This window comes from Phoenix dactylifera, chromosome 2 (assembly GCF_009389715.1).
Source record: "Phoenix dactylifera cultivar Barhee BC4 chromosome 2, palm_55x_up_171113_PBpolish2nd_filt_p, whole genome shotgun sequence".
NCBI classification, from domain to species: domain Eukaryota; kingdom Viridiplantae; phylum Streptophyta; class Magnoliopsida; order Arecales; family Arecaceae; genus Phoenix; species Phoenix dactylifera.
Window position 1 is genome coordinate 26,112,293 of NC_052393.1, and position 27,006 is coordinate 26,139,298.

At 34.7% G+C, this 27,006-nt stretch overlaps 1 protein-coding gene across 3 annotated transcripts; it reads right to left on the reverse strand.

The window, feature by feature from the left end:
- Nucleotides 1-14,044: 14,044 nt before the first annotated feature.
- LOC120109939 (probable alpha-amylase 2) lies at nt 14,045-26,523 on the reverse strand. Of its 3 annotated transcripts, none has more exons than XM_039123774.1 (13): nt 26,080-26,523; nt 25,363-25,447; nt 25,190-25,229; nt 23,495-23,532; nt 19,465-19,591; nt 19,159-19,385; nt 18,831-18,976; nt 18,618-18,736; nt 16,019-16,107; nt 15,781-15,903; nt 15,596-15,631; nt 14,425-14,543; nt 14,045-14,350 (listed from the first exon to the last, which is right to left on the reverse strand). In XM_039123774.1, coding segments are annotated over exons 2-13 (1,080 nt in total). In that variant the 5' UTR covers nt 25,378-25,447; nt 26,080-26,523; the 3' UTR covers nt 14,045-14,349. The 3 variants fall into 3 exon arrangements, with proteins under 3 accessions (XP_038979702.1, XP_038979701.1, XP_038979700.1); XM_039123773.1 differs by having other exon boundaries at nt 14,425-14,523; nt 26,148-26,518; XM_039123772.1 differs by having other exon boundaries at nt 14,425-14,523; nt 26,080-26,517.
- Between the last annotated feature and the right edge of the window lie 483 nt (nt 26,524-27,006).

Sequence of the window (27,006 nt, forward strand, 5' to 3'; positions counted from 1 at the left end):
ATCTCTATCCTTTCCAACCCAATCCCATATGCATCCTTTTAGTGGATGATAGATGTTATCACATAATTCAAGTTTCACCTGGACGAGAGACAACAAGATTTGCTGGAAGCAGTTACTAGCTAGGTGGCCGTGGCACTAAGACCTTGTTTGGGGAAGCTGTTGGCAGTAGAGCTGTTGGAAGTAGAGCTGTTGGAAGTAGAGCTGTCTGAAGTAGAGCTGTTATAAAAAGCTGTTTGCTGTTTGGTAACTACATTCGTAAAATGCTGTGATACTTTGTTTTATGTTTGGTAAACAAACTGAAAAAGTACTTTTATATGACAAAATTACCATAAAGGACATTGCATAGTATTATACAACAGAACATAATAAAACATAACATAAATTAATACATAAATATACGATATAGTATAATATTATTGTAATATAAAATAATATTATGTTAATATAGCATAATAGTAATATAATTATTAGAGTAAATTAATATTTGGTAATATAACATAATATTAAATTATTTAACATAATATATTAATGTATTATGATATAATGTAATATATATTATATTTATAGTATAATACAATAACTAAAGTATAAAATATTATAATTATTAGTATAAATTAATTTCTCATAATATAACATAATATTAAATTATTTAAAATAACATATTAATGCATTAATGTAATATAATACAATATTTATAGTATAATACAAAAATAAAGGTATAAAATATTATAATTATTATTATAATTTAATTTTTCATAATATAACATAATATTAAATTATTTAAAATAACATATTAATGTATTATAATGTAATGTAATATAATATAATATTTATAGTATAATATAATAATAAAGGTATAAAATGTTATAATTATTAGTATAAATTAATTTTCCATAATATAACATAATATTAAATTATTTAACATAACATATTAATGTATTATGATATAATATAATAAGATATTATATTTATAGTATAATACAAAAATAAAGGTATAAAATATTATAATTATTAGTATAAATTAATTTTCCATAATATAACATAATATTAAATTATTTAACATAACATATTAATGTATTATGATATAATATAATATGATATTATATTGATAGTATAATACAAAAATAAAGGTATAACATATTATAATTATTAGTATAAAATAATTTCCCATAATTTTCCATAAAATAATTTTCCGCGGTCCAGGGGCTCTTCTTCGTGGTCCACGCTCGAGGAGGACCTCAGCGTGGGCCGCGAGGTTGATGATAAAAAAAAAAAACAATAGATTGATTTTGGAAGGTATGGAAAAGGATTAAAATTTTTTTCTTCTAAAATGTGGTTCAAGAGATGCATACAAAAATTGAAAAGAAAAATACCTTTTCTTACGGAAGGGAGTCTGACGGTTTGGGTTCTTGGCTCCAGCAGATTTTTAAGTTTATAAAGGGATAAACTATGTAATTATGTTATTTTAATATAGGCATTTTTGTCAAAAATACAGCTTTCCGAAAAAGCTGAAACAGCTTCCTCCCAAAAGCTCCAAAATGCAGCTTCCTCCCAAAAGCTCCAAAATGCAGCTTCCTCCCAAAAGCTGTTTTCAGCTTCCCGCAAAAGTTGAAACAGCTTTTTGAAAAATTTTCCAAACATAGTTTTTCATCTAAAAGTACTTTTGGAGAGCCAGAAAGTGCTTTCTGGCCCTCCAAAAGCTCCCCCAAACAGGGCCTAAGACCATTTGTTGGCTAGTAGGAGACTTCCTCAATTGCAATTGCGAAGCAAGTTGAGAAGCCGGTGAGCGTGATTGTAAGTTCCCTATACTAAGGCGTGTAATATTTACCTCTAAATTGAAACTATTTTGTTATTATAAGATGACAAAATGAAATAAATCTTTCTTTAAGTACAAGATTATGTAATGCATTTAGTTTATATATATATATATCCATATTTATTTTATTTGATAAATATAAAAATGGATACGGATATTGGTCGGATGTATAAATTTATATCTATATTTAATTTAAACGACAAATTAGATACCAAAAGTATAGATATAAATAAGGATATAAATCAGATTATAAAACTTTATGACTAGAAATATATTACTAAGTGGATGATAAATCAAGTTAATAGCATGCTAATATCGTCATTTATTTTTCTTAAAAATTCATGAGTGCTATGTAAAATTAAATAGGATTATACATGAAATCGGATATTCAGATACGGATCGGATAGTTATTTATCCATATTCATATCTATTTTTCTTTGACGAATATAGATACAAATACGGATATTAGTCGAATGCTCAAATGTATATCCATATTCTGATAGATTTGGAGATGAAAACGGATTTAGACGGATATTATTCGATCCACTTTCACCTCATATAGTTGTTGGGTGGGACCGATATCTATTGCTGGACGGAGGATGTCATTTCACAAACATATCAACTCTTTGGCTCTTTTGTATAATATTGTTACAGTGAGAAGGTTGGTGACATGAATATTGTTATCCTCCACCCGAGTTCCATTAGCAAGGATATTGGCCTTGTTTGCACTATATGGTGATCACAATGACACAATCCTCAACTAAATGTGGAACACATAGATGTGAGGAAATCTAACATCTGATTTTTTTTTAAAATAAAATAATTGGGCCTATATTTAAGAAAAGATTAGTGCCGATCGAACATGAGGTGGCTGTGATTGATAGAGAGTCCTGGAAATCTGAACGACGATCTAATCTCATTGTATATCACATACTGCGATTGTAATATGTGGTGATCTAAATCATCTTTCCAGAGGATTATCTTTTTTTTAATATGAAGTGGCAAAGCCTCTCTCTAGATCCCAGGGGCATAATATCGTGCAAAAGATGCCGTTCATGTTAAAATGGCATATACTAAGTGAATTTTCACATAATATTTTTATTTATACAAAATTTTAAAATAATTTGACTTATTTTTCAGTCATGGTATGCATATTACTATGGCACGATTTAAGGATTTTCTATCTGCTGGCAAACGAAAAAATAAGTTCATTTCTGAAATTGAATGTTGCGAAAAATGCAATTAATCATTTACCATACCATGTCGCAACATTTTCTGTACCAAGATGGTGTGCCACATGTGGCAACTCATGAGTGGCCAGCTTCGGTCTGAGGCACCCACTCTGATGAATCCCAACACTTCATCTATGGACGGAGGTAGATCTTAGATATTTATATAGAACCAAAAAATTTAAATAATATCTTCCGATTAGTTTTTTGAAATAAGGTTCTAAATTATTATAAATGGTATCAAAGACGGATTTATGTAGATTGACCACGAGCCAATCATGATGCTTGTACTTAGATTTGAATGGATTTAAACTTTTAATCTGGCAAAGATGCCAGAGCTTAAACGGAATGCCAGAGCTTAAACGGAAGAATGTATGAGGATCTATGCGACTATATGTTTAGTCCCATATAAATTATTTGTTGGGTAGATTTTTAATATTTATATAAAATTAAAAAATTGAAATATTAATAATATTTTTTGATTATTGTTATATTGTTCTTTTTTGGTGAGGTTGTTGCTACAAGGGTAACATAGCGGGTGATATGATGGCGGAGCATTGCTTTACTGATGAAGTGAGAATTTCTGCTGCCTCGACGAATGATGCTTTGGTGATGAAGTGAGAATTTCTGCTGCCTCGACGAAAGCAAACAAAATCTCCCAGCAATCATTCATGCCTCTGACCTTCTCCCTGCTGAAAAATTATTAAAAAGATCCTTTTGTACCATTTTACAGTGGATGGGGAGGTACATGTGGTGGCCTTTGTGATCCAGTCAAGCCATGCCCTTAGGGAGACCCAGAGACAGACGTTGGTTACATCTCATTAGGGGAGATAGGAAGGAATGATGCCGTCCTTGAACTTAGGAAGTATGGATAGTATATCCTGGTAGAATTATATATAGTATGCATGGGTATGATACCCATAATAGAGGACATGGGAGAACTGAGAATGGCAGGTCCTGCAAAATGGTCCATTCTAGATAAGATAAGTGTTCTTTTAAATGAGGCCAGCTCTTCTCGTTTTGTGATCGAGTCTCAAGTTGGAATCAAAGTTGAGTTGTTAATGGACGTCTCATAAATGTGTACCTTGAGCTAATTGCATATTTATGTTTTTAGTTTTAGTTGAGCCGAGCTTTAGAGATCTCGGTCTTGCTCTATTTGCTCGTAGGAGTTGATTTGAAGCTGAATTTCAGATAAACATGAACTGATTGGCTCATAAAAAGCTTGTTTGCGTGAGAGATCAAGACAATGCCATTTATGCATCCTTTTTTTTCGGGCGTTATATAATTTTTATTTTTAAAAAAGTTTGGAGGATAGGCTTTTGTGCAATATTGCTCCATTTTGGTCTGGATGTCATTGTTTGAAATATAGAAACTGCCTCTCCGTATGCAGGGACTTCCTACCTGGCAATGATAGAAAATAACAAAAATTATTTTAACCCAACATAATTTTATAACAATTGATTGCTTGCTATTAAACCCCAATAAAAAGTGTCCTCTTCTTTTTTATTATTACATTACTATATTATAATGATTATTAACAACTAATATGTTACGGTGGCATTCTACTATTTCGATATTGAGATTTTAATTATATTTTTAAAAATATTAATATAAAGGTTGATATTAATTTATACATTCAACATTACTATGCTTGTCAGAAAGCTCGTAGAACCCAAATATAATGGTTGTATATAGACAATTAAATGTTTGTATAATATTGTAAATCAAAAGTATAAAAATATGTTTTTGTAGCATAACATGTTTTTGAAGCAAGGTTTCAAAAATGGCTTTTTTCCATTAATATGGACCTCCACTCTTGAACCCAAAGAGGGACCTCCATTAAAATTGTCGTTGATCGTTATGGAGAACTATGATAATTGTCATTTATCCCAAAGCATATGATTTTATTTTCTAATATTGAAGATTAATGCAATCAGTAAAGTTTTTAGAGCTTGGTGTCTAGGACTTGCACTGCAAAAGAAATAATATTTTTCGGTGTTTTTTAGAGTCCTTACCAACACTTATAAGCACCAGTACTTTTCGTGCCGACGCTTTCAAAAGCGTCGGATAGGTGGAAGTAGGAGTTTTTCTTTCCAACGTTTTTTGATCACCAAAAACTTTAGTCAAGATTTCTCTCATCCCAGTTCTCCAAAAAAATAAAAAACTGCCTTAAGAGCTATTATAGATGCAGGTAAAACCTACTACTTGTATTACACTAGGTTGTTATGAGGTTAAATAATCTTGTTATATTTTCTTTATCATTATATACAACATAATTGGGAGGGCATGAAATCCTCATGAGGACTGTTTATTTTGAACCAAGGTGGCAAGCATTTAAATGCTTAAAAAGCCTAATTCACCAAACAACACCAAAATCACAAAGTGGTAGATGAAGCATGACCCCGGCTGTTCTCCAAGGGGTATATTTGGATGCAGCAGGTGCAAGGTTAACATGAGAGGAACAAACCTACCAAAAAAAAACATGCAAGGAATAATACGAGGCAGATGTGATGGTGGTCACATGAGCAACCATGATGAGTCGTATATTTTTTTTACCCTATCATTCCTTTTCAGCATGCAAGGTGTAGGACCGGGAGGGATCAAAGTTCTCTTTTAAAGGACGGGAGTATAAGTTTCATGGCCATGAAATAAATGATGAGGACCACGACCACCACCATTCCATGCATGCTTGTACCTCCACAAGGATTGGCTCCATCTAGTGGTCCAACTTTGATGGAACTCTGAGTAAATTTACTTGGTCCATCAATATGTAGGACATGCAGCTGAATGGATCTAGTTAAAACTCGAACCTAGGTGAACTTGACCAAGGATTTCATGCCTATAATTTTGGGTTGGGCTAGATGTATAAGCTTGTCATTTTGTTGGTATTTGGCCGGCGTTAGCTCCATCAGAATGTATAGGGTTATTATGGTTCAATAAGATCCAAATCAACTACTTCCTGCAAAATTGCTTATCATATATCTAAAGTGAATTTCTAACTATTTTGATGATGTAAATATTCTTATATGTTTTAGCACGGCAATAGTAGTGATATTTGTCTCAATGGTATTTTTGCTTCTTATGAAGATCAAGTTTTAGTGATCTAACGTATGCTGAAGGACTTGTTAAATCAATAGCGCCGATGAAACTTGCAAATTATAAAATTTGCACTTACGATCTTTAGTAAATTTAAGCTCTAATACGATCTTTAGTAATCAGAAAATACAAAGATTCTCACATATTGACATGCTAAAACTATAAAGAATATTTACATTAAAGTAGCTAGAAGTTCATTATATATTCATATAATGAGGTATTTTGCAAGAAATAGTTGATTTTGGATCTTATTGGACCAATATGCCCGCATAGGTTCCAAAATGCTAGACGGTTGATGGAGCTTGCTTCGGGCCAATACTAGCCCAACAAAATGACAAGCTTCTACATCTAGCCCAACCCAAAAGTATAGGCATGAAATCCTTAGTCAAGCTCACCTAGGTTCGAGTTTTTAGCTGGTCTAAACTAGATCTGTTCAGCTGAATGTCCTACTTATTGATGGACCAAGTAAATTTACTCCAAGGATAGGCTACATATGTGAACCAGGCTCAAACCTATTTCAATTCATGGCTTCCTAGGGCCTCAATTGAGTCAGCCAGCCCGACCCATGTATACCCCCACAAGCCAAAGTTCCATCAAAGTTGGACCACTTGATAGAGCCAGTACTTGTGGATGTCCAAGCTTGCATGGAATCGTGGTAGTCGTTTCCCTCATCATTCATTTCATGACCATGAAACTGATATTCCCGTCGTTTAAAAGAGAACTTTGATCGATTCCAACCCTACACTTCGTATGCTGAAAAAGAATGATAGGGTAAAAAAAAAAAAAAAAAAAACTATTCATTATGGTTTCTCATGTGACCACCATCAAATCTGCCTCCTCAACACACTCAACTCTTATCATTCCTCGCATATTTTTTGTTTTTTGTTTGGTTGGATTATTTCTCTCGTGTCAATGTTGCACCCATTGCATTCAAAAATCTGTATCATTCATCGTTAAATGAGTGGTAAAAAAAATAAAAAATTATTATATTCAATATTTTAACAAGCACCATATCAAATACCTTTTACATTAATATTTTTAAAAGATAATTAAATCTTAATATTTAAATGATATAATGCCATTTAAATGCATAATATTCATAAATTTGTGTTCTTTGATTTATTATGAGCAGTCATGCAGCTATGAATAGTCCTTATAACATGGTAATGTAATAATAAAGAAAAGAGAACATATTTTTAGTGAGGTTTAATAGCAAGCAACCAATTTGTTATAAAGTTATTATGGATTAAAATAATTTATATTATTTCCTGCCATTGTGAGGTATGAGCGTTAGATATAAGCAGCTCTACCTCCTACATACTTTCATATCCAGATCTAATATTTTTATATAAAAATTATATGATGTCTAGAAAAGTGGATGAATGACCATCTTGCTTGAGTGGCATTAAATCCTGAGATCTTGCACAAAGAAACTTGCCGCTCAAGGATGAAGACCTTCTTTCACATGCACCATAATATTCTTGTTCCTCGTCAAGTATCGCTTCTTCCAAGAGACGTGAAGCTTGTTACTATTCCGATTCCCTCTTCCCTATTCTCGACCGTCGACACATAAGCTCAAAAAAAGAAGAAGAAGGAAAGCAAGCAAGAAAAAACGAACGTGTGGGTCTGCTGGTGGAAGAGAGAGACGGGGACAGAGATGATGGTATAGATTCGATTCGACCGTTCGGTCGTTTTCTTTGTCACGAGTGACGGAGGAGGAGGAATGGCCCACCTCGGTGCACTTCGCCGCCGTGGGGCCACCGGAATTCTGAAAATCTCTCTTCCTCTCGCTATAAATTGCCGCAGAAGGCCATGGAGGTCGTCCCATCGATCCATACATCAGCAACGGCTTCGATTTCTTTGCCTTCGCGGTTCTAAATTGCTCGGTTTGCTTCCTTCTCTTCCATTCTCTTCCATCTTTGTACTTTGGGAACATAGAGTTTGTATTTTTAACTTGAGCTTCTTCTGATGATTCCGTATTCAGTCTCTAAACTGGTAGTGATCGTAATTCTCTTCCATCTTTGTACTTTGGGAACATAGAGTTTGTATTTTTAACTTGGGAACCTGCTTTACAATCTTTCTAGAGACTAGAATCCTCTCCCATTTCTAAGCTCTTCCTTAATTCAAGTATATTTTTTCTTCAAAATTTCCACTCCCCTACACCCACTCTCAATTTTGCAACTTACCCTAAGGTAGTGGAGGATGCTAAGAAGATTTTATGATGGATGAATAAAGCAAGTTTGTGAAAGCCCAAGAAATCCAAAATAATCTATCATGCATGCCAAACTCACTAAAGAGAGGAGATGAAGGGGGCCATATTGAGGCATAGTTTAGAAAGGATATGAAGGTGTCTTTTGATGAATTAGAAAGAAAATAATGCAATTAACATCAATGGAATAGAGCTAGTCTTGGTGCATGAGTGTTAGTGGGAGGTAGTATTGAAACTTCTATTATGATTCTTGCACCATTTTGAGTCGGAGGGAAGGACATAATGACCCACCTCAATTACGTCCAAACAATAACTTTGTTGTTGGTATCCTAGTGTTGCAAACAGTGATTATTGACATATTTAACTATTCCAAACAGAAAGAGGCTGCTCCCCTAGCAAATAATAATCTGAAGGTGGATTTATGCACTTCAATTATGACAAACAAAATTCTTAGTTCTGTTATGTTTATAGCAACTGTAGTTACTAGTGGCCGTATCTTTAAATTCTAATTAATGACAATATGATGGTGAACTCTAACGAGAAGTGTACTGCAAGGGAATGACAAATCTTCCTTGATAGCTCTTCAGAGCTATCATGAGAGTTTGGAAAATCGATTTAATCTCTAATACGGCTCTTGAGGTGGAAGAGTTGGAATGTTGCATTTATGTAATCGCTCGTATGACGACCTAAGATTTCACCCAAAAAGGCTACTTGAAAAGTTGTTGTCCTTTTATGAGTATCTAAATCTCCCAATGCATAACTAATATAGGACTAAACATATGCTTGCACGGGTTTTCACACACTCCCCTTGTTTTCTTGGCATTCTTGCTAGACTAAGGTTCCGAAGCTAATTACAAATCCAATCGAATTCAATTATAAATACCATGATCGGCTTGTTGTTAGCTCTAAACATGCCCATGTTGTAGTGTCTCCTAGTCTATATAAGCTATGTGTCAGGTCTTCTTTGAATTTATAACAACCCAGGATTTTATCCAAAAAATTAGCCAAAAGGTATTATTTGAATTGTTTGACTCTATATAAGTACCTATGGTTTACCCAATGCATAACCAATGTAAGGAGTAAACACAAACCGGCATAGGTCCTCACATCTTGTTTGGTGGATGGCAGCCTTAATGCCCCAAACAAGTATGCCATAATCATCCCATGTAACATAAGACGCAAGCTATGTTGATAATGTTGCATGCAAACACACTGACTGTATGCGGTCTTTCATCTGCACTTCTTACAATATAGAAAATAATGCACATGAAATAGTATAGTATAACTGAAAATTGTACGGCATCCTTGCCTGTAAGTTTAGTAACAGCGTGATGAGAATACTAAAACAAAAGGCTTTATGGTGTAGTTAAAAATGGAGATTGGCAGGTCATCAAAAACATCTCAGGAAGTTTGCAGCTCTTATTGCCTATAACTTGAGCAAATGATGGAACATCTTCAGGGAATACCATGCACTTGTACACTCAGTAGGCCAAACTCTTCATATCACAATGCTAGACCAAATATAATATATTTATATGCACAATACAATCGCATAATCCTAAAGTTTTTCTCAATGTCATTACCAAGAACTTGGAAATCATGGAGTGAATAAGTATTGGAAAAAAATATATATGAGACATTTATCAGAAAAAGATTGGATCATGACTATTTATTATGCATCAGTGTTGCAAATTAATGTTTCTATTAATTAGTGCATAAAGCTGCCATCAATTCCAAAAGTGTCACTGGAGGAAAACAAGAAGCTGGCTGTTTGATGATGTTGATGATGGCCTGTAACTTAGAAATCTATGTCAAATTGCAATACATAAATTCATTATTACAAGACTAAAGCAAGAACACATGGTTAGCTGGTTGATAAAACTTTTCGCAAACATATTATTTTAATATCCTTGATATTGTAAAACTGTATAACAAGCTGTTTTAAAACTGTAATTATTTATGTCTAAGAAACATTATTGAAAAGCAGGCTTTCAATTGGGAATCTCACAAGTATGGTTGGTGGAAGAATTTGGAGAAGAAGGTTGCATACCTTGCTAGGTGCGGGCTTACATCAGCATGGCTGCCACCAGCTACCCATTCATTCTCTCCAGAAGGTCAGCAATACTGCAGTCATTGATCTCTATTTTCTAAGTAATGCTTGAAAGAGAAATGTTTCTCTTCTTTATTCACAGGATACCTACCGCAGAACCTCTATTCTCTTGACTCTTATTATGGTTCTCACCTTGAATTGAAAGCTTTACTTCAAAAATTGAATCAACACAAAGTCAGAGCAATGGCTGACATAGTTACCAATTATCGAGTTGGGACAACTCGAGGACATGGGGGAGCATACAATCAGTATGATCGAATTCCACTATCATGGAATGAACATTCTGTAACATCATGTTGTGGTGAACTGGTAATGCTACTAATTCAATTAATATTAAACATACAGCTTGTTAACGTAAAATAAATTGATCTTTTAATTAGCTTGCATGGTTAAGCTATTGCTGCATTGATACATCATGCTTACATTGCACTTTTGGAGGCATATAGAGTTCTCTTCTTATATCTATGTACCGAAGCACTGGTGATAACTTTCATGGAGTTCCGAACATAGATCATACCCAAGCATTTGTATGGAAAGACATAATTGGATGGCTAAAATGGCTTCTCAAAAGTATTGCTTTTCAAGATTTCCGTTTTGATTTTGCAAAAGGGTAAATGAGTATTCTCTGCAAATTAGTATTTCTAATACCACGCCTGGTTACGTTTTTTAAAATTAATGTTTACAGTATGTTGTATAATTTTCAGCTATGCACCAAAGTTTGTAAGAGAATATGTTGAGGAGTCAAAGCCAATTTTCTTTATAGGGGAATATTGGGATACCTGCAACTACAGTCCTGATTATTGCTTGGACTACAACCAAAGTATTAATCATGTAGTAATATTTATTCATGTATAGTTATATGTAGTTATCTTCTTACATAACTGAACAAGAAAAGCATCACTGTATGGCATTACGATGGACTCCTTTACGATATGGTTTGTTTTATGTGCACTTATCTAGTCTATGCTAATGTTCTTAATTTAATATAGGTAAGATAACAAAATAAAAAAATAGTTCTGGATCTGCATTGACTATTTACATAAATTGTCATACTTGTATGTTCTGTTTTTTATTAATTTTATTGAAAATGGAGACTTGGTTACTTCAATAGTTGCAGAATTCTAAGCTGAAAGAAGGAAAACAAGACACCTTTTGAACTAATATAATCAACAAATTCAAGGCCCCCTCATAACTATGTCAAACTATAATTTTACTGGATGCTCTGAATAATTCTTCTGATTCATAACAGGGCAAACAATATCAGCCTCTATGACTACAGTCAATATTGGCAGAAGTTGACTTTAGGAAGAGATGGACTTGAGAAAATCTGACAATTGCTGGCATTAGCCTTAGTAATTTTATGGGCTCGGTGATGACAAATTTGGAGATAACTTTGAGTGGTGTTGTAGGAAGGTATCCAGGTTAACAATTTGTTGATGATCCATGATTTATAGTGTTGGTCTTTGCTGGACTGTGTTTGTACCCTTGCTGTATGAAATTGATACTCTAACTAGAGCTTTCAGAAATTGGTAGAGAGTTGGATTCCTCCAACAATGAATTCAACCAACTATGATAATGTTAAAAGTAAACCTTTTGTTTGTTTTAGAGATGGATTGGTCAAGAATGTTCATACTAGAACAACTTTGTAAAATTTTATTTTTCTAAAATTTTGAAGCTAATTGGGAGGTTTGGATGAGAAACATGTATCTTGGAAGAACTTTAATGAACTTAATATTTTCTTCTATAAAATTTTTAGGTATATTTTAGTTAAATTCTTTTCTACATAACCCTCTGTCTCCTTGTTGAGTCAAACACTTGAATTCGTCCAAATCTGATTCTCATCTACACTGGTATTGAATAAAGAGATTATGCTATCTAAATTTGGTGATTACCTTTCCCATAGGGAGGGAACTAGAGTGCAGGTGTATGTCTATTGAAGATCCTATATCCTTAGCATGCTTCTCCCAACTTGAATGTTAGATTGCTTCAAGAGGCCTAAATTTTTTGAACAATGTGAATTGCTACATGGAAAGACCAAAACTTTAGGAAAATGTCTCGTAAGCGAACCAATAACAACTCAAGGAATTTTAGCAAGTTCTTGTAATTGTAATGCAATGATTCCTATAACAATTATTTTAAGTTAGAAGGGATGGGTAACAGGGAGGATTCATCAAAGTGATCATCAACGAAACGGGACCACTAGGAAGGACATCAAGACCAAGGAACTTAATGGAATACTTGTGAATAATGCAAAGCTTCCAAATGTTAAAAAAAAAGATATTTGAGAGCCAAGTGAAAGAGCAAGCACAGAAGAAGTTGTATGAATGTCAAGAAAACATGGACATGTCCTGTATAGATTTGGATTTTGGAGTGATAGGACAGTTCCTTGAAGAAGGTAGCATGTACAAATTTCAGCAATGCTTAGAATTATCTTTTAGAATGGCAAATATATCACATAATTGGTAATTAACATGTATGTTAGAGTGTGCGAAATTTGTCAATATTTGATAATCATAATCGATCTTCTCTTAGTCCAAGATAACCTGAATCAGAATTATTTATACTTGGAAGCAAAAACGATGCTATTGCCCAAGGTAAATGACAAATCATCTATACCATAAATTGGCCTTAGGGTCATAATAAAAGACACAATAACAATGAAATAAGACAAAAATTAGCCCAGTATCAAAATGGTAGACTATGAGGCAGATACATCAAAAACCCTATGCTGATTAACATGCCCCTCAAGCTAGAGCAAAAACATCAGTCATGCCCAGCTTGACCATGATGCTCTTCCATTGATCTTTGCCAGTGAGCCTTAGTAAGAACAATCTGCAAATTGAGAACCAGTTGTACAAGTGGTGCAACAATTTCTGCATCGACAATTTCTTAACAAAGTGAAGATCTACTTACAATACGTTTAGACCTCTCATCGAAACCCAAACTAGTTGCAAGATAGTTGGTAGCTTGGAAGGAAATAGGTTGAGAAACATAAATGTCAAGCTCAATAAAAGTGCAAGGCCATATCGACTCACCATGTAGCTAAAGCAATAGTTAATATCCGACCTTCTATCATAAAGAAAGGACAACATGCCTTCGCAACATCTAAATATCTTTGAACATTTAAGTTCTCTCTTGTCTTGTATTGTATAATAATCCTTGACCAAGTTTCTCTTTTCAGATTTCTCATAATTTCATACATTGCTTTAAGATGAGGAGCACGACAACTATTATAAGTTGGCTAACAATACCAGTTACATGAGTGGTATCAGGTCTGGTAATGGTCAATATATCAGTCATTCTACTAGATGACACATTTCTAGATCAAACAGAAGCTCTCATTTGTCAACGTAAAATTTTAAATTGGAAGCTGCAGGAGTTCTTGCAGTTTTTCAGCCAAAAATCTTGCGTCTTCAAGGAAGTTCATTACATACTTCCCTTAGGAGGGCGCACACTAACTCTAGAAGGAGCAAGCTCAAAACTTAGCAGTTGCCAAACGTTCATATAATTATGACCTTTGAAATGACCACATCTGTGAACATATTTCAGGAATGTAATGCAACACAGTTATGCCAAAAGAGAAATTTGACCTAAATATAAAAAGATGATATTATTTCTCAATCCCATATAGTAATAATGTTCTACAAGCATCAGTATTAATTCTGCAGGTACAAGCTTATTTTCTCCAATGCAGAATTCTACTTATGCCACACTGCATATCTATGGCCACTGGTCGCTAGTTTCCACTCCTTGCCACTTGGACACCATGACCCATCCCCAATCTTCATGCACACTTTATTGTCAATGATAGCAGAGTAGAGATCTGACCGGACCTCCAGAATTTTGATTGTCGATCGGCTGTGGATATCTTGTTGTCTCCGGATGTTCGTCTGCATGTAATTTAAAAACTTAGAAAGGATTCATGGTTGATCATAAATATTCCATAGGGTATAGTTAAGAGTACCAGTTTCGCAATTTGGTTGTGAATGGAGTCACCCCAATCATAGAAGTGATCATAAAAAACGCTTGGTATCCCAGGATGTGTGAGGATGTATGCATATCCCTGAAAAGCAAGTTGGCAAACTGGGATTAGGGAAGAAAAATCAAAAGAACTTTCAAAGAGATTAAATATTCATTCAATTGTGGAGAGAACTGGATAGAATCTATAGAGAATTAATTTACTTAACTTCTTGGTGAGAAATACTAGTTATAAGGAGATTGATTATTTGTAATATTTCTTGGTGAGAAATCCTGTCAACCCAAGCCCTCAGCTTCCACTATAGACCTCTTCCAGGGGTGCGAGGGGCGAAGCCCCCCGAGGTACGGACCCAATCCGATTTTGATATAAATCTTCTTTTGTTTTCTTTTAAAAAAGCATGAGAGATGGGGTGTCCTGAGGTTAGGGTTTTGTTGAGGCGGTTCTATTCTTCTACTCCATTTTGATTATAGTGAAATCTTGGCTCCATCCTCGCCTGTGGATGTCAGCCTATGACCAAACCACATAAATCTGTGCATATTGTGTTTTTCTTTTTTTCAAATCTCTTTGTTCTTCTTCGATTTCATCTAGATATGTTCATTTATTGTGTTCTGCAAATTAGATCCAAGGATAATTGAGAGTTAGAAGCTGAATGTTTTCTAAGCTCTACCTACAAGAACAAGGGTTATGTCAAATTAGATCGGAAGATCAATTTTTAAGTTCCTATAAATCCATTTTCTATTCTTTATTAATCTACATTTCATTTGATAATTTTTTTTCCAGTGTTAGTTTTTTTTTTCAGATTTGGTGCTGATATGCATATTAGCTTAGGTCTCAATGTCAACACTTTTTCTAACACACATGGAGAATTCCCAAATCAAAATATTTTCTATCCAAATTTTATGTGCATCAGTAATATATTCCTTTACTAGCAAATTACAAATAGCTATATTTATCAATACAATACTCCAACTTTTGGTTGCTAAACTACTCTTATCTCTTTCTTAAGAGATAAGAGAGCTAAACCATAGTTGGCACGTCTAGTAAAGATATTTTTTCCAAAATTACCATAAACAAGAAGGGTCCAGTAAGTTGGACATCCACTGAGAGTTTGCTTTTTATAATATTAGAGATAGGTGGGAGAAACTTTATGCAATACCTCCATAACGTGATCAACTGGGAAAGGCCAATGACCCTGGAAAAAGTAAATCCTCCAGTAAGTAGATGTTTCGATTTAAACCAGAAGTTGCAATTGCATCAACAAACATCTTTCACACATTATAGCAACTTTTAATATGATCTGATGGCTTATCAGGATGCCAATAATCAAAAAGAGAGATATACCTGAGTTGATCCTGTGTCATGGTTTTCAATGAATGTAACTGATCTTGAAGGCCACCACCCCATCACACCAGGCGCCTTCCCCTGAGGATCATGCAAACGCCATAGCTCTCCCTTAACTGCTTCCTGTATGGAAAATATAGTCCATCTGATAAGTTTTAGCAGGTCAATAGTGCTTGCTGTTGGAACAAAGTAGAGTTCCATTCCTATGAAAAAGAAGACAATCAATTCATTGTCATACCTGAAGGATACCCTTTGTTGTGAAATCAAAGGCAGCACAACGCCCTCCGGTGTAATCAATCCAATTAATGATTCTTTGTCTATGACTATCTAAACAATTCACAAGATAATGCATAAAAGTTATTCCTTAAATGAAACTGAATATCCATGCAGATGCTATATAATATAAAATGAATAACACTTTAATTATTACAACATGTACACTGTCAAAAGTCGATATCTAATTGGAATTTGATGTTTTGTGGTGGATAAATTCATGGTCATATAATCAGTGATATTTCAAGGTTTAACACAAGATTTTGACCTGAACAACTCCAGTGACTGATCAGACTCATTTAGATTCCAACTTGTATATTTCTCCAGAATTTTAATTGGTTCAAAGCAAGGTCCGCCGTACCGGTACCGGTCGGCGTACCAGTGGCCGGCCGGTCCGGTCCGTACCGGCCGGTACACGGTGGTTTCAAAAACCACAGCGCCGTGCTGTGGTTCTAAAAAAAAAAATCGTACCGGTGCGAACTGGCCGGTTCGGGCCCGTACCGGCCGGTTCGGGCCCGTACCGGCCGGTTCGGATAAAAAACCGGAAAATACTGGTTTTTTTGTCGTTCCGGTACCGGTTTAGGACCGGACCGGTACATACCGGCCCGTACCGGCCGGTACGGCATTCCATGGTTCAAAGTTTAAACTTACTAAGGCACTAAGGATCTAGAATATGGTGAATACATGACATTATGAGCCTCAGCTACGTTCATTAATTTGATCAGGTGGTATGATCCATTCACTATATGATCTGTAAGCCAATTGCATATAACTTGAGGCATGTCCTTAGATCCAGTCATATTTTCCCAAGAAAATAGTAAGTACAACTTGAATAGAAAGATTTTACAATTAATTTTGCATAAACTTTCCTTAGTGTTTATAAAGGTTCAATCATGAGATTAATAGGAGATTATTGCTAAACAATTATATATTTCCTCACAGGATGTCATGGAATTCTCAAAACTAGACACACTGAAAGAATAAATAAACATACTAAAGTCTCTTCCAAGATCTATCACCACCTAATTTATCTTTTCAATTAAAACTGCAACTAATTCACATGATTTCGCAACTTTTTGATATTTCAAAATTTTGTAAAGTTGTTCTAGGAACATTCTTGACCAATCCCAATCTCTAAAACAAACAAAAGGTTTACTTTTAACATTATTATAGTGGATCGAACTCATTCTTGAAGGAATCCAACTCTCTACTAATTTCTGAAAGCTCCAATTAGAGTATCAATTTCATATAGCGAGAGCTATTGGTTCAAATCGAATAGCAGGTAAAACCAGGTGAAATCCCCCTTTTTTTCCAGCATGACAACAAACACAGAGGAGTCAACTGGATGACCAAAAAATTTGATAAGTATCTCAGTGCCTGATACATATCTAATTTGAATACATACTCACAGTGATTCTAGTAGCTGAAAGTCAGTGTGCAAATAGCACAATTTAACATTGTGCAGCATCGTAAATCTACCACCCCACTCGACAAACTATTTTTAGTGATGATGCTATAAAGCCTGACTCCATGTTATAGTTTGAGATGAACTTAGGTCCCTCAAACAATACTTTCTTGTCAGAGGAAAAATACTTGTTATTGCCAATGAAAGTTTCTCATAGTGCGTAATTTTTTTAATGTAATCAGCAAGAAACCTTACTCTAGGAAAAAGAAGGTTCCACGTTCTTTCACATAAGAAATAGCATAAAAGAAGACTCAAGTCCCTAAAATCTCATGAAATGCTAACATTTAAATGTCACCGGAACTTTTTTTCCTAATTTAAAGGAGAAAGAACTTAAAAAGCTTTAAAAATGGAAAATTGCTATAGTGGGTTTTTAACTAAAAATACCTTTTAGTTTTTTTTATAGTCCACAAAAAGACTTTATAGGTTCCATGCCAACCCCATGTTGGGTGCCAGTACTAACATGGTACAGCAAAGACCAACACTAAAAATCATGTTTATAAGCATGTTGATCATCAACAGGTTGTTAACCATGGATACCTTCCTACAACTTTACCACTCAAAGTTATCTTCGAACTATTCATCACCAAGCCCATTAATTCACTAAGGCTAATGCCAGCAATTGCCAGATTTTCTCAAGTCCATCTATTCCTGAAGGCAATTGCTGCCAGTATTGGCTGTAGTCATTGAGGCTGATATTGTTTGCCCTGTTAGGAACAAGAAAAATTATAGAATTATAATTTGTCATGTTCATGAGGGCCCCTTAATTTGTTGATTATATTAGTTCAAAAGATGTCTTGTTTTTCTTCTTTCAGCTCAGAATTCTGCAGTTATTGAAGTAATCAAGTCTCTGTTTGCAAATAAATTAATAAAAAACAGAACATACAAGTACATATTATGTAAATAGTCAATGCAGCACCAGATCCATTTTTTATTTTGTTATGTTCCCTATATTAAATCCAGAACTTTAGGTAAGTGCACATAAAATATACTATATCATAGAAGAATCCATCACAATGCAATACAGTGAACTTGTCCAATTATGCAAGAAGATAACTACATATTACTGTACATGAATATATATTTATTACATGATTAATACCTTGGTTGTAGTCCAAGCGATAATCAGGAGGACAGTAGTTGCAGGTATCCCAATATTCCCCCACAGAGAATATTGGCTTGGACTCCTCAACATATTCTTTTACAAACTTAGGGGCATAGCTGAAAATTAGACAACATTCTGTAAACATTAATTTTAAGAAACATTAGCAAGCACGATATTAGAAATGCTAATTTGCATGCGGCATTCATTTACCCTTTTGCAAAATCAAAACGGAAATCTTGAAAACCAATACTTTGGCGAAGCCATTTTAGCCATCCAATTATGTCTTTCCGTACAAATGCTTGGGTATGATCTATGTTCGGAACTCCATGAAAGTTATCACCAGTGCTTCGGCTACCCTGGATGTATAACATAGATATAAGAAGAGAAATGCAACTTCAAGAACCTCTACATCCTTAGCTCCAAAAGTGCAATGTAAGCATGACGTGTCAATGCAGCAATAGCTTAACCACGCAAACTAATTAATAGATTAATTTGTTTGAAAAGTTAACAAGAATATTATTTCAATAAGTAGCATTACCAGTCCACCAGAACATGATGTTACAGCATGTTCATTCCATGGCAGCGGAATTCCATCATACCGATTGTATGCTCCCCCATGTCCTCGAGTAGTCCCAACTCGATGATTGATAACTATGTCAGCCATTGCCCTGACTTTGTTTTGATCCATTTTTTGAAGTAAAGCTTTCAATTCCAGGTGAGAACCATAAGAAGAATCAAGAGAATAGAGGTTCTGCGGTAGGTATCCTGCAAATAAAGAAGAGAAACATTTCTCTTTTAAGCACTACTTAAAAAAATAGAGATCAACAGCTGCAGTTTTGCTGACCTTCTGGAGAGAATGAATGGGTTACTGGTGGCAGCCATGCTGATGTAAACCCACATTTAGCAAGATCTGCAACCTTCTTTTCCAAATTCTTCCACCAACCATACTTATGAGATTCCCAATTGAAAGCCTGCTTTTCAGTAATGTATCTTAGACATAAATAGTTATCATGCTTATAAAACAGCCTGTTATAAAGTTTTACCACGTCAAGGATACTAAAATAAGGTTTTATCCACCAGCTGATTATGTATTCTTGCTTTAATCTTGTTTCGGCTTCTGAATATTTTATTCAAAAGAACATAATTTCAGATGAACTAGTAGTAAAAAATCCACCCACATCAATCTACACATACAATTTTTGGCTAGTATTCTTTAAAAAACAATCTGCACATATAGTTAATGAATTTATATATTACAATTTGATATGTATTTTTAAGTTACAATCCGTCATTCACTCATCAAGCAGTCACCTACTTATTTTCCTCCACTGCACTTCTGCAATTGATGACAGCTTTTTTTGCTAATTAGTAAAAGCATTGATGTGTCACACTGATGCATACTAAACAGCCATGGCACAATCTTATGCTGATAGATGTCCCACTTTTCTTCCAATACTTATTATCTCCATGATTTCCAGATTTTTGGTAATGACATAGAGGAAAACTTTAGGATTATGCATTTGTATTGTGCATATAAATGTATTATAATTGGTCTGACATTGTGATATGAAGAGTTGGGCCTATTTTGAGTGTATACGCGCATTGTAGTCCCTGAAGATGTTCCATCATTTGCTCAAGTTATAGGCAACAAGAGCTGCAAATTGCCTGAGATGTTTTTCACAGCCGGTTAATCTCCATTTTTTAATGAAACTACACCGTTAAGCCCTTTGTTTTAGTATTCTTATCACATTGTCGCTAGACTTACAGTTAAAGATGCCTTACAATTTTCAATTATATCTATATTATTCCATATGTATTATTTTCTATATTGTAAGATGTGCACATATAAGACCACATATAGCCAGTGTGTGTTTGCGTGCAACATATATCAACATAGCTTGTATGTTATGTTACATGTGATGATTATGGACAACTTTAAGCAAACTTTTTTGGGGCATTTGGGCTACCATCCACCAAACAAAATGTGAGGGCCCATGCTAGTGTGTGTTTAGTCCCACATTAGTTATGCACTGAATAAATCATGGATATTTATACAGAGCCAAAGGATCCAAATAACACCTTTTTGCTAGCCCTTTTGGATGAGGTCTTACATCATTGCAAATCTAGAGCATACCAGGCACATGGCCTATGTGGACTAGGAGATACTGCAGTATAACCCATTTGGGGCTGACCACAGGCTAATCTTGGTATTTATGATGAAGTTTGAATGGATTTGGACTCTTGGCCTAGCAAGGATGTGAGAGAAACGTGGGGAGTGAGTGAGGACCCATGCGGGTGAGTGTTTGTCCCATATTAGTAATGCATCGAGTAGATCTTGGATATTTATACAAGGACAAGAAACCTAAATAATACCTTCTGGGGTGGCTTTTTTAGGTAGATCTTGGGTGGTTGTAAGATTGATTGCATAAATGCAATATTCCAACTCTTCCACCTCAAGAGTCGTATTAAAGATAAAATCAATTTTCCAAACTCTTCATGATAGCCATGTAGAGCTATCAAGGAAGATTTGTCATTCCATTGTAGTACACTTGTAATAGATCATAGATGTGCTTAACTCAACCTTCTCATTATAGTTTACCATGATATTGTCACTAGAATTAAAAATATATGCCATTAGTAACTAAAGTTGCTATAAAACAGAATAGAACTAAGCATCTTTTTTAGCCATAATTGAAGCGCATAAATCCACCTTCATACTATTATTTGGTATGGGAGCAACCTCTTTCTATTTGAAATAGGCAAATAAGTCAGTAATCACTATTTGCAACACTAGCATACCAACAATAGAGTTATTGTTCTGACAAATTTGAGATGGGCCATTATGCCCTCCCCTCCAACTCAAAATGGTGCAAGAACCATGATAGAAGTTCTATATTAGCTCCCACTAATACTCAAATGCACCAAGACTAGCTCTATTCTATTGATGTTGCATTATTTCCTTCCCGGTTCATCAAAAAACACCTTCATCTCCTTTCTACACTATGCCTCAATAAGGCCTCCTTCATCTCCTCTCTTTAGTGAGTTCCGGCATACATGATAGATTATTTTGGATTTCTTGTCCTTTCACTGATTTAGATTTGTTTGTCCATCATAAAATCTTCTTATCATTGCTCAAATTCAAATTCCTTTCAACCTTCATGTTCAGTTGATCACTTTCCATCTTATTACCATCGTCCATATATAGACGCAAAGACTTTCCTGACCTATACCTTAGAGGAAGTTGCAAAATCGAGAGTGGGTGCAAAAGCAGGTGCCAATGTAGGGTGTGGGTGTAGGGAAGCAAATATTTTTTAAAAAGAGCACTTTAAAAAGGAAGGAAGTGCTCAAAAATGGGAGAGGATTCTAGTTTCTAGAAAGATTATGAAGCAGGTACGTTACCTTTGTTAAAAGATTCCTACTATGAAGCCTTAGACAAAGCCTAAAGAAAGACCATAAATGTGATCTTGCAGTTGAGACAAACTATCAGTTTCCACTCATATTCTAACAAGATGGTCTCTGCTCTATGATTTCCAAAACGCATTTGAATAGGATCAGGTAAACCACCCTCCACGTGCACCTTGACCAAACTCAATCATGTAAAGGTGTCTTACCTGATGCCTCATTGTAAGCTGTTTGCTTCTCACAATGAAGCGGGTTTTGCAATATGCTATCGATCCTTTTCAATGGCCTCTTTAGGCAGGCAATGAAACCCAGAGTGAGAAACGAGTCCCACTAAGAATAGATTTGAGGTGTGTTTTTAGCTCTGTGCCTTATGCTATTGTCTAACAACAAGAATATGACCCACATAGAACCCAAAACTTCTTGACATATCATGTATGAGCATCATCTTCTCCTCAAAAAATGATGAAGAAAAGCCTATGTTATCAATAAATTTGAAAATCCTCTTCTATTTCCCAGTATCTCTCAACAAATTTACAAAGAAATTCAAATTTGGATATCATGCATAGAATGTTCCCTTATATCTTTTCTTTGAAGTGAACCACAACTCTTCTCTCATCACAGAGCTTTGGTAGGACAGTATCTAACTAAGCATTTTCATCCAAAGAAAATAGGAGGTGTAGTGCCAAAAAGATAGCTCCTAAATGAAGCTGAACTAAGGGGGAAAAAATGAAAGCGGGTTGATGCCTACAGGTTTGCACAGTGGAGGCAGAAAACCCTCTGTTCCCAGACAGAATCTAGATTTCACAGCTTGCAAGTCTAATGTCTGCCCATGTTAAGCCATAACAGCATGAGGAGGGGACAAAGTTTTAGATTACTTAATCCTCTTTTCTTCTAAGAAAACTGAAAGGATGGCATAGAGCTGCCTCCTTTCCCATGGGAAGAAAACCTTAGCAGATTCAGACTCCAACAAGCTTCTTCAATGTCATTTAACTTTTTAACCATATAAAATAATTCTATGTAGATAAACCATTCTCAAGATTTTACTCTGACTCAGAAACAGTTTCAGGCCCTACCTATCGCTCTAACTAAACTTTAAGCAAGTATTCATATTTCTCCTACTAAAAATTGTATTAGTACCATCAGCGAGAAAATTTCTGTCCATTAACAACCTCACTAGGCTGCAACACATATGAAAATACTGATAATAATACATATAAGAACTAGTATATTCTATTGGAACTCTCCTTTGAGGGAGATTCTTTCTCGTGGAATAAAGAATTGTATAAGAAGAAACCTTTCATTTTCACATTATTTAATTCCTGACACCAGGAACTAGATTTTTCATAATTTTCAAATAAATTTAGGATGCCAATTGATGAACATGAATCACTTGGCTTGATATATTATGCATCTCATTAAATCAATGTATTAATTGAGATCTGATATTAAAAAAGATAATTCCAGTTAATAACCTGAAAAAGAATTTCTCTTCCTTTTTGTATCACTCCATCTGCGATATTGAATAAAAAAACAACAGTTGAATAAGTTAGTATACTCAGAAACAGGACATGATCAGATGAAAGGAACGTAGAAATGCATCATTCTAAGGCAATCATCTCTTTAGAATAACTATGCAGCGTCACTTAATCTGAAAAAGCCGAATCTTAAGCACTTAAAATCTCGTTTAAGCAACATATATTAAAATCTTATAATCAAACCGTTCAACCATATGAATTATGAAGTGCAGATGTGCATGTGCGTTCTTTCATAAAGGGTTTTTTCATGCTGCTGAGGAAATATATATTTCATGGCAAGTGATGAAGCAATTGGTAGTCAGAAATACTTCATCAGCAAAATCCAAAACAAAGTTGAATAGAGAACCTTCCTATATCAGATAGAGCAAGTGTCGGAAGTTATTTAATTTTTTATGCAGGCCAGAACATGAGGTTCCACCAGAAAGTGAGGCCCAAAACAATTTCTGATTGACTCAATCAACAAGCAGTTATTAGCAAGACATAGGTTTGACCCCCTCTTTGAAATACAACCAAAGATCAAAGTGGCTGATATTTGCACTACAATCCACACCTTATACAATAATATCAGTGCCACCATTTAATTTCAAATATGCTTATATTCGCACATGACGAATCATGTGTTTCCAAACATTCAGACTATGATATGTATCTAACAAATGATTACATAGAACCTACTCATGCTCTACTGCAGAATTGAAGCTTGAAACCTTTGGACAGACTCTGATCAAGTCAATCAAATATGATGTTACTAGAGGATCTATTAGAGGAAACTATATATTTATTGTTAATTACAAGCATTCATTTGAAAAAAAGACTACAAAGCAAGAAACTACTTGACAGCCTTGCCCAGGAGATGGATATGATGGCGATGCCCTAAGCTTGTCGTGAAGTTATGCAACTTCGATATGTTTTAGTGATAACCATTGATCTCCATATATCTAAGCTAACAAATTTGGAAAAAATGTGATTGATAATACATGTTGCTTCAATTTCTTTATGTTTGAAGACACAGCACATCCAGTTTTATCATAACCTCATTAAAGACCTTCACAAGAAGGTCATGCCAATTCTAATTATTCTGGTTCAAAAGCTGCTAGCATGTCTATGCGTGCGCACAAAAACATGCAAGCACAATGTACACATACACCCATGCACATGCACATGCACAGGCATGCAAAGCAATTGCAAAAAGAATTGGCATTTGGGACTTTGTGTGACAAAGAAGAAAATGACTTGTAAGGTGCACCAATTTAATGACTATGCCAGCCATACTCATTAATTGAAAAAGGTACGAATGATAAGAGGGAGGAGGGGTGGCCAGGTGGGGGGAATTTACTGTGCATCATCTCCAATGCATTTAAGGTCTATTTACGATTCTATACCTGATGCTTATCTTTTTCATGCCTTCTTTAAATGAGATTCTTGTGCACAGATCATGAATTTTCTGAGGGTGAGTTAACTCTAATGTACATTTCATGTATACTGGGTCAGTCAAACAGAATATATCCTTACTCTCACTGTGCATGAACTTGAAACAGATTCTAAATATAAAGGCCTCCAGCATCAATGATAATTAAAATAAAATAGTCTAGCACTCAAAGTGTTACAGAATATTAGAGGAAACATATTTACCACTAAATGACTCTGTTCTCTTCAATTTGTCATCTGAAACCTGCATTTCGAAGCAAATGAAAATTGAAAATAAAATATGTAGGACATGACTCTGTAGACTGCCAATAATTGGGACCGCAAACTGAAAAGTAAGGGAAATAAGCAAGAGAAGAACAGCAGAAATTACTACATACACTTTTGAAACCCATCTCTGGTCACCAGTCCAGTTGAATAAAGATTTGACGTTAGATGGATAAAGAAGATGCAGGACTATGACCCCTGCATTTTGTAAAAATCCCATATATTGAGTTCAACATCAAAAATAAAACAATATCAGAGAAAAATATTGAAGAACAAATTGAAAGTCTTCAAAATTCACCAGTTCAAATGAAAGTAAAAGATGCTTTAACAGGTACATAAAATGCTCAAACATCAGCACAGGAAAGCATGCTTTGTTCTAGCAACATACTTAAAACTTCGAACAGATATATAAAATGATCGAACGATACAGTCTTTATGTTGTATTCACTGTTTGCATTTCTCCAATCAATTAGCTAGCAGTCTCTCAAAAAATAGGGATTAATCAATTGCTCTACAAAATGCCTATCTTTGCAAAGCAAAAGTTTTTGCATATTCCCTGACATATTTCCACAAGTGCGGAAAGAAATAGGCGAGTCTAGTAAGTCTCATAAAAGCACCCAAACACACATTCCCAAAACATAGGGAATGCTACCATTATGATCACTACCAGTTTAGAGTCTGAATAATGAATTGTGGAACAGCAGAAGAAGCTCAAGTTATGCGACGGCACGACGAAGGTTGTGTTATTAGTGATCTTAAATTGCTAAAAATACAAACTTTATGCTCCCAAAGGACAAAGATGGAAGAGAATGGAAGAGAAGGAAGCAAACCGAGCAATTTAGAACCGCAAAGGCAAAGAAATCAAAGCCGTGGCTGATGAATGGATCGATGGGACGACCTCCTTCGCCTCCTGGGGAAATTTATAGCGGGTTGAAAAGAGACTTTCGGAATTCCGGTGGCCCCACGGCAGCAAACTACGCCGATTCCGTTCATTCCTCCTCGTTCGTCACTTGGGACAGAAAACGACCGCAAGGTCGAATCGAATCTATGCCATGATCGCCGTACCCGTCTCTCTCGCCGTTGGAAACGAAAAGGGGAGGAGCTCCAGAGCGCGTAGAGGACCTCGGAAATGGAATGTCAAAAGGGTATTGGAGGATCTTGGCAAGGAAAGCGTGAGAATTTTGACGTCCCTCTCTTCGCCCCTTCCGCTGCTTTTTTTGCTTTCAGATCTCTTTATTGGTAGGACTTACGTTCGTTCTTTTTTGCTTGCTTTTTTAAATGTTTTTTTCGTTCTTCTTGTTGTTCTGCCGACGGTTGAGAATGGAGGACAGGGAATCCGAATAATAATAATAATAGGTGATGTTTAGTCACCCAAATGTGAAATGCCAGATGATTCTAGAGATCACTATTTTTGATGTACTATATTTTAGTAATTAAAATTTTTTAGATATTTATGAGTAATCTATTGATATTCTATAAAAATTTATTGAATAAAAATATATTTAGTAATCATATAAAATATACTATTATTGATATAAAGATGTATTAATTGTTATTATAAAATTAATATTTTTTTGTTCATAATTATAATGTCTTGTTTTTTTTATATTAATATTTATTTTGATTAAAAAATAAGACAAATAGAAATAATATATTAAATAATTTCATTATATAAATATAAAGTACAATAATATATTTTTATTATAATTAATATAACAATAATATAATAAATGATATATTATAATTTTATATATATT

Excerpts from the sequence above, each read along its gene's own strand:
- LOC120109939 (XM_039123773.1), bottom strand. Across the intron at positions 19,592-23,494 it reads GAAGAGAAATTCTTTTTCAG|GCTTTCAATTGGGAATCTCA; the intron begins GTTATTAACTGG and ends ACTGAAAAGCAG. Across the intron at positions 14,524-15,595 it reads CAGTTGATCACGTTATGGAG|GGATATGCATACATCCTCAC; the intron begins GTATTGCATAAA and ends CTTGCTTTTCAG.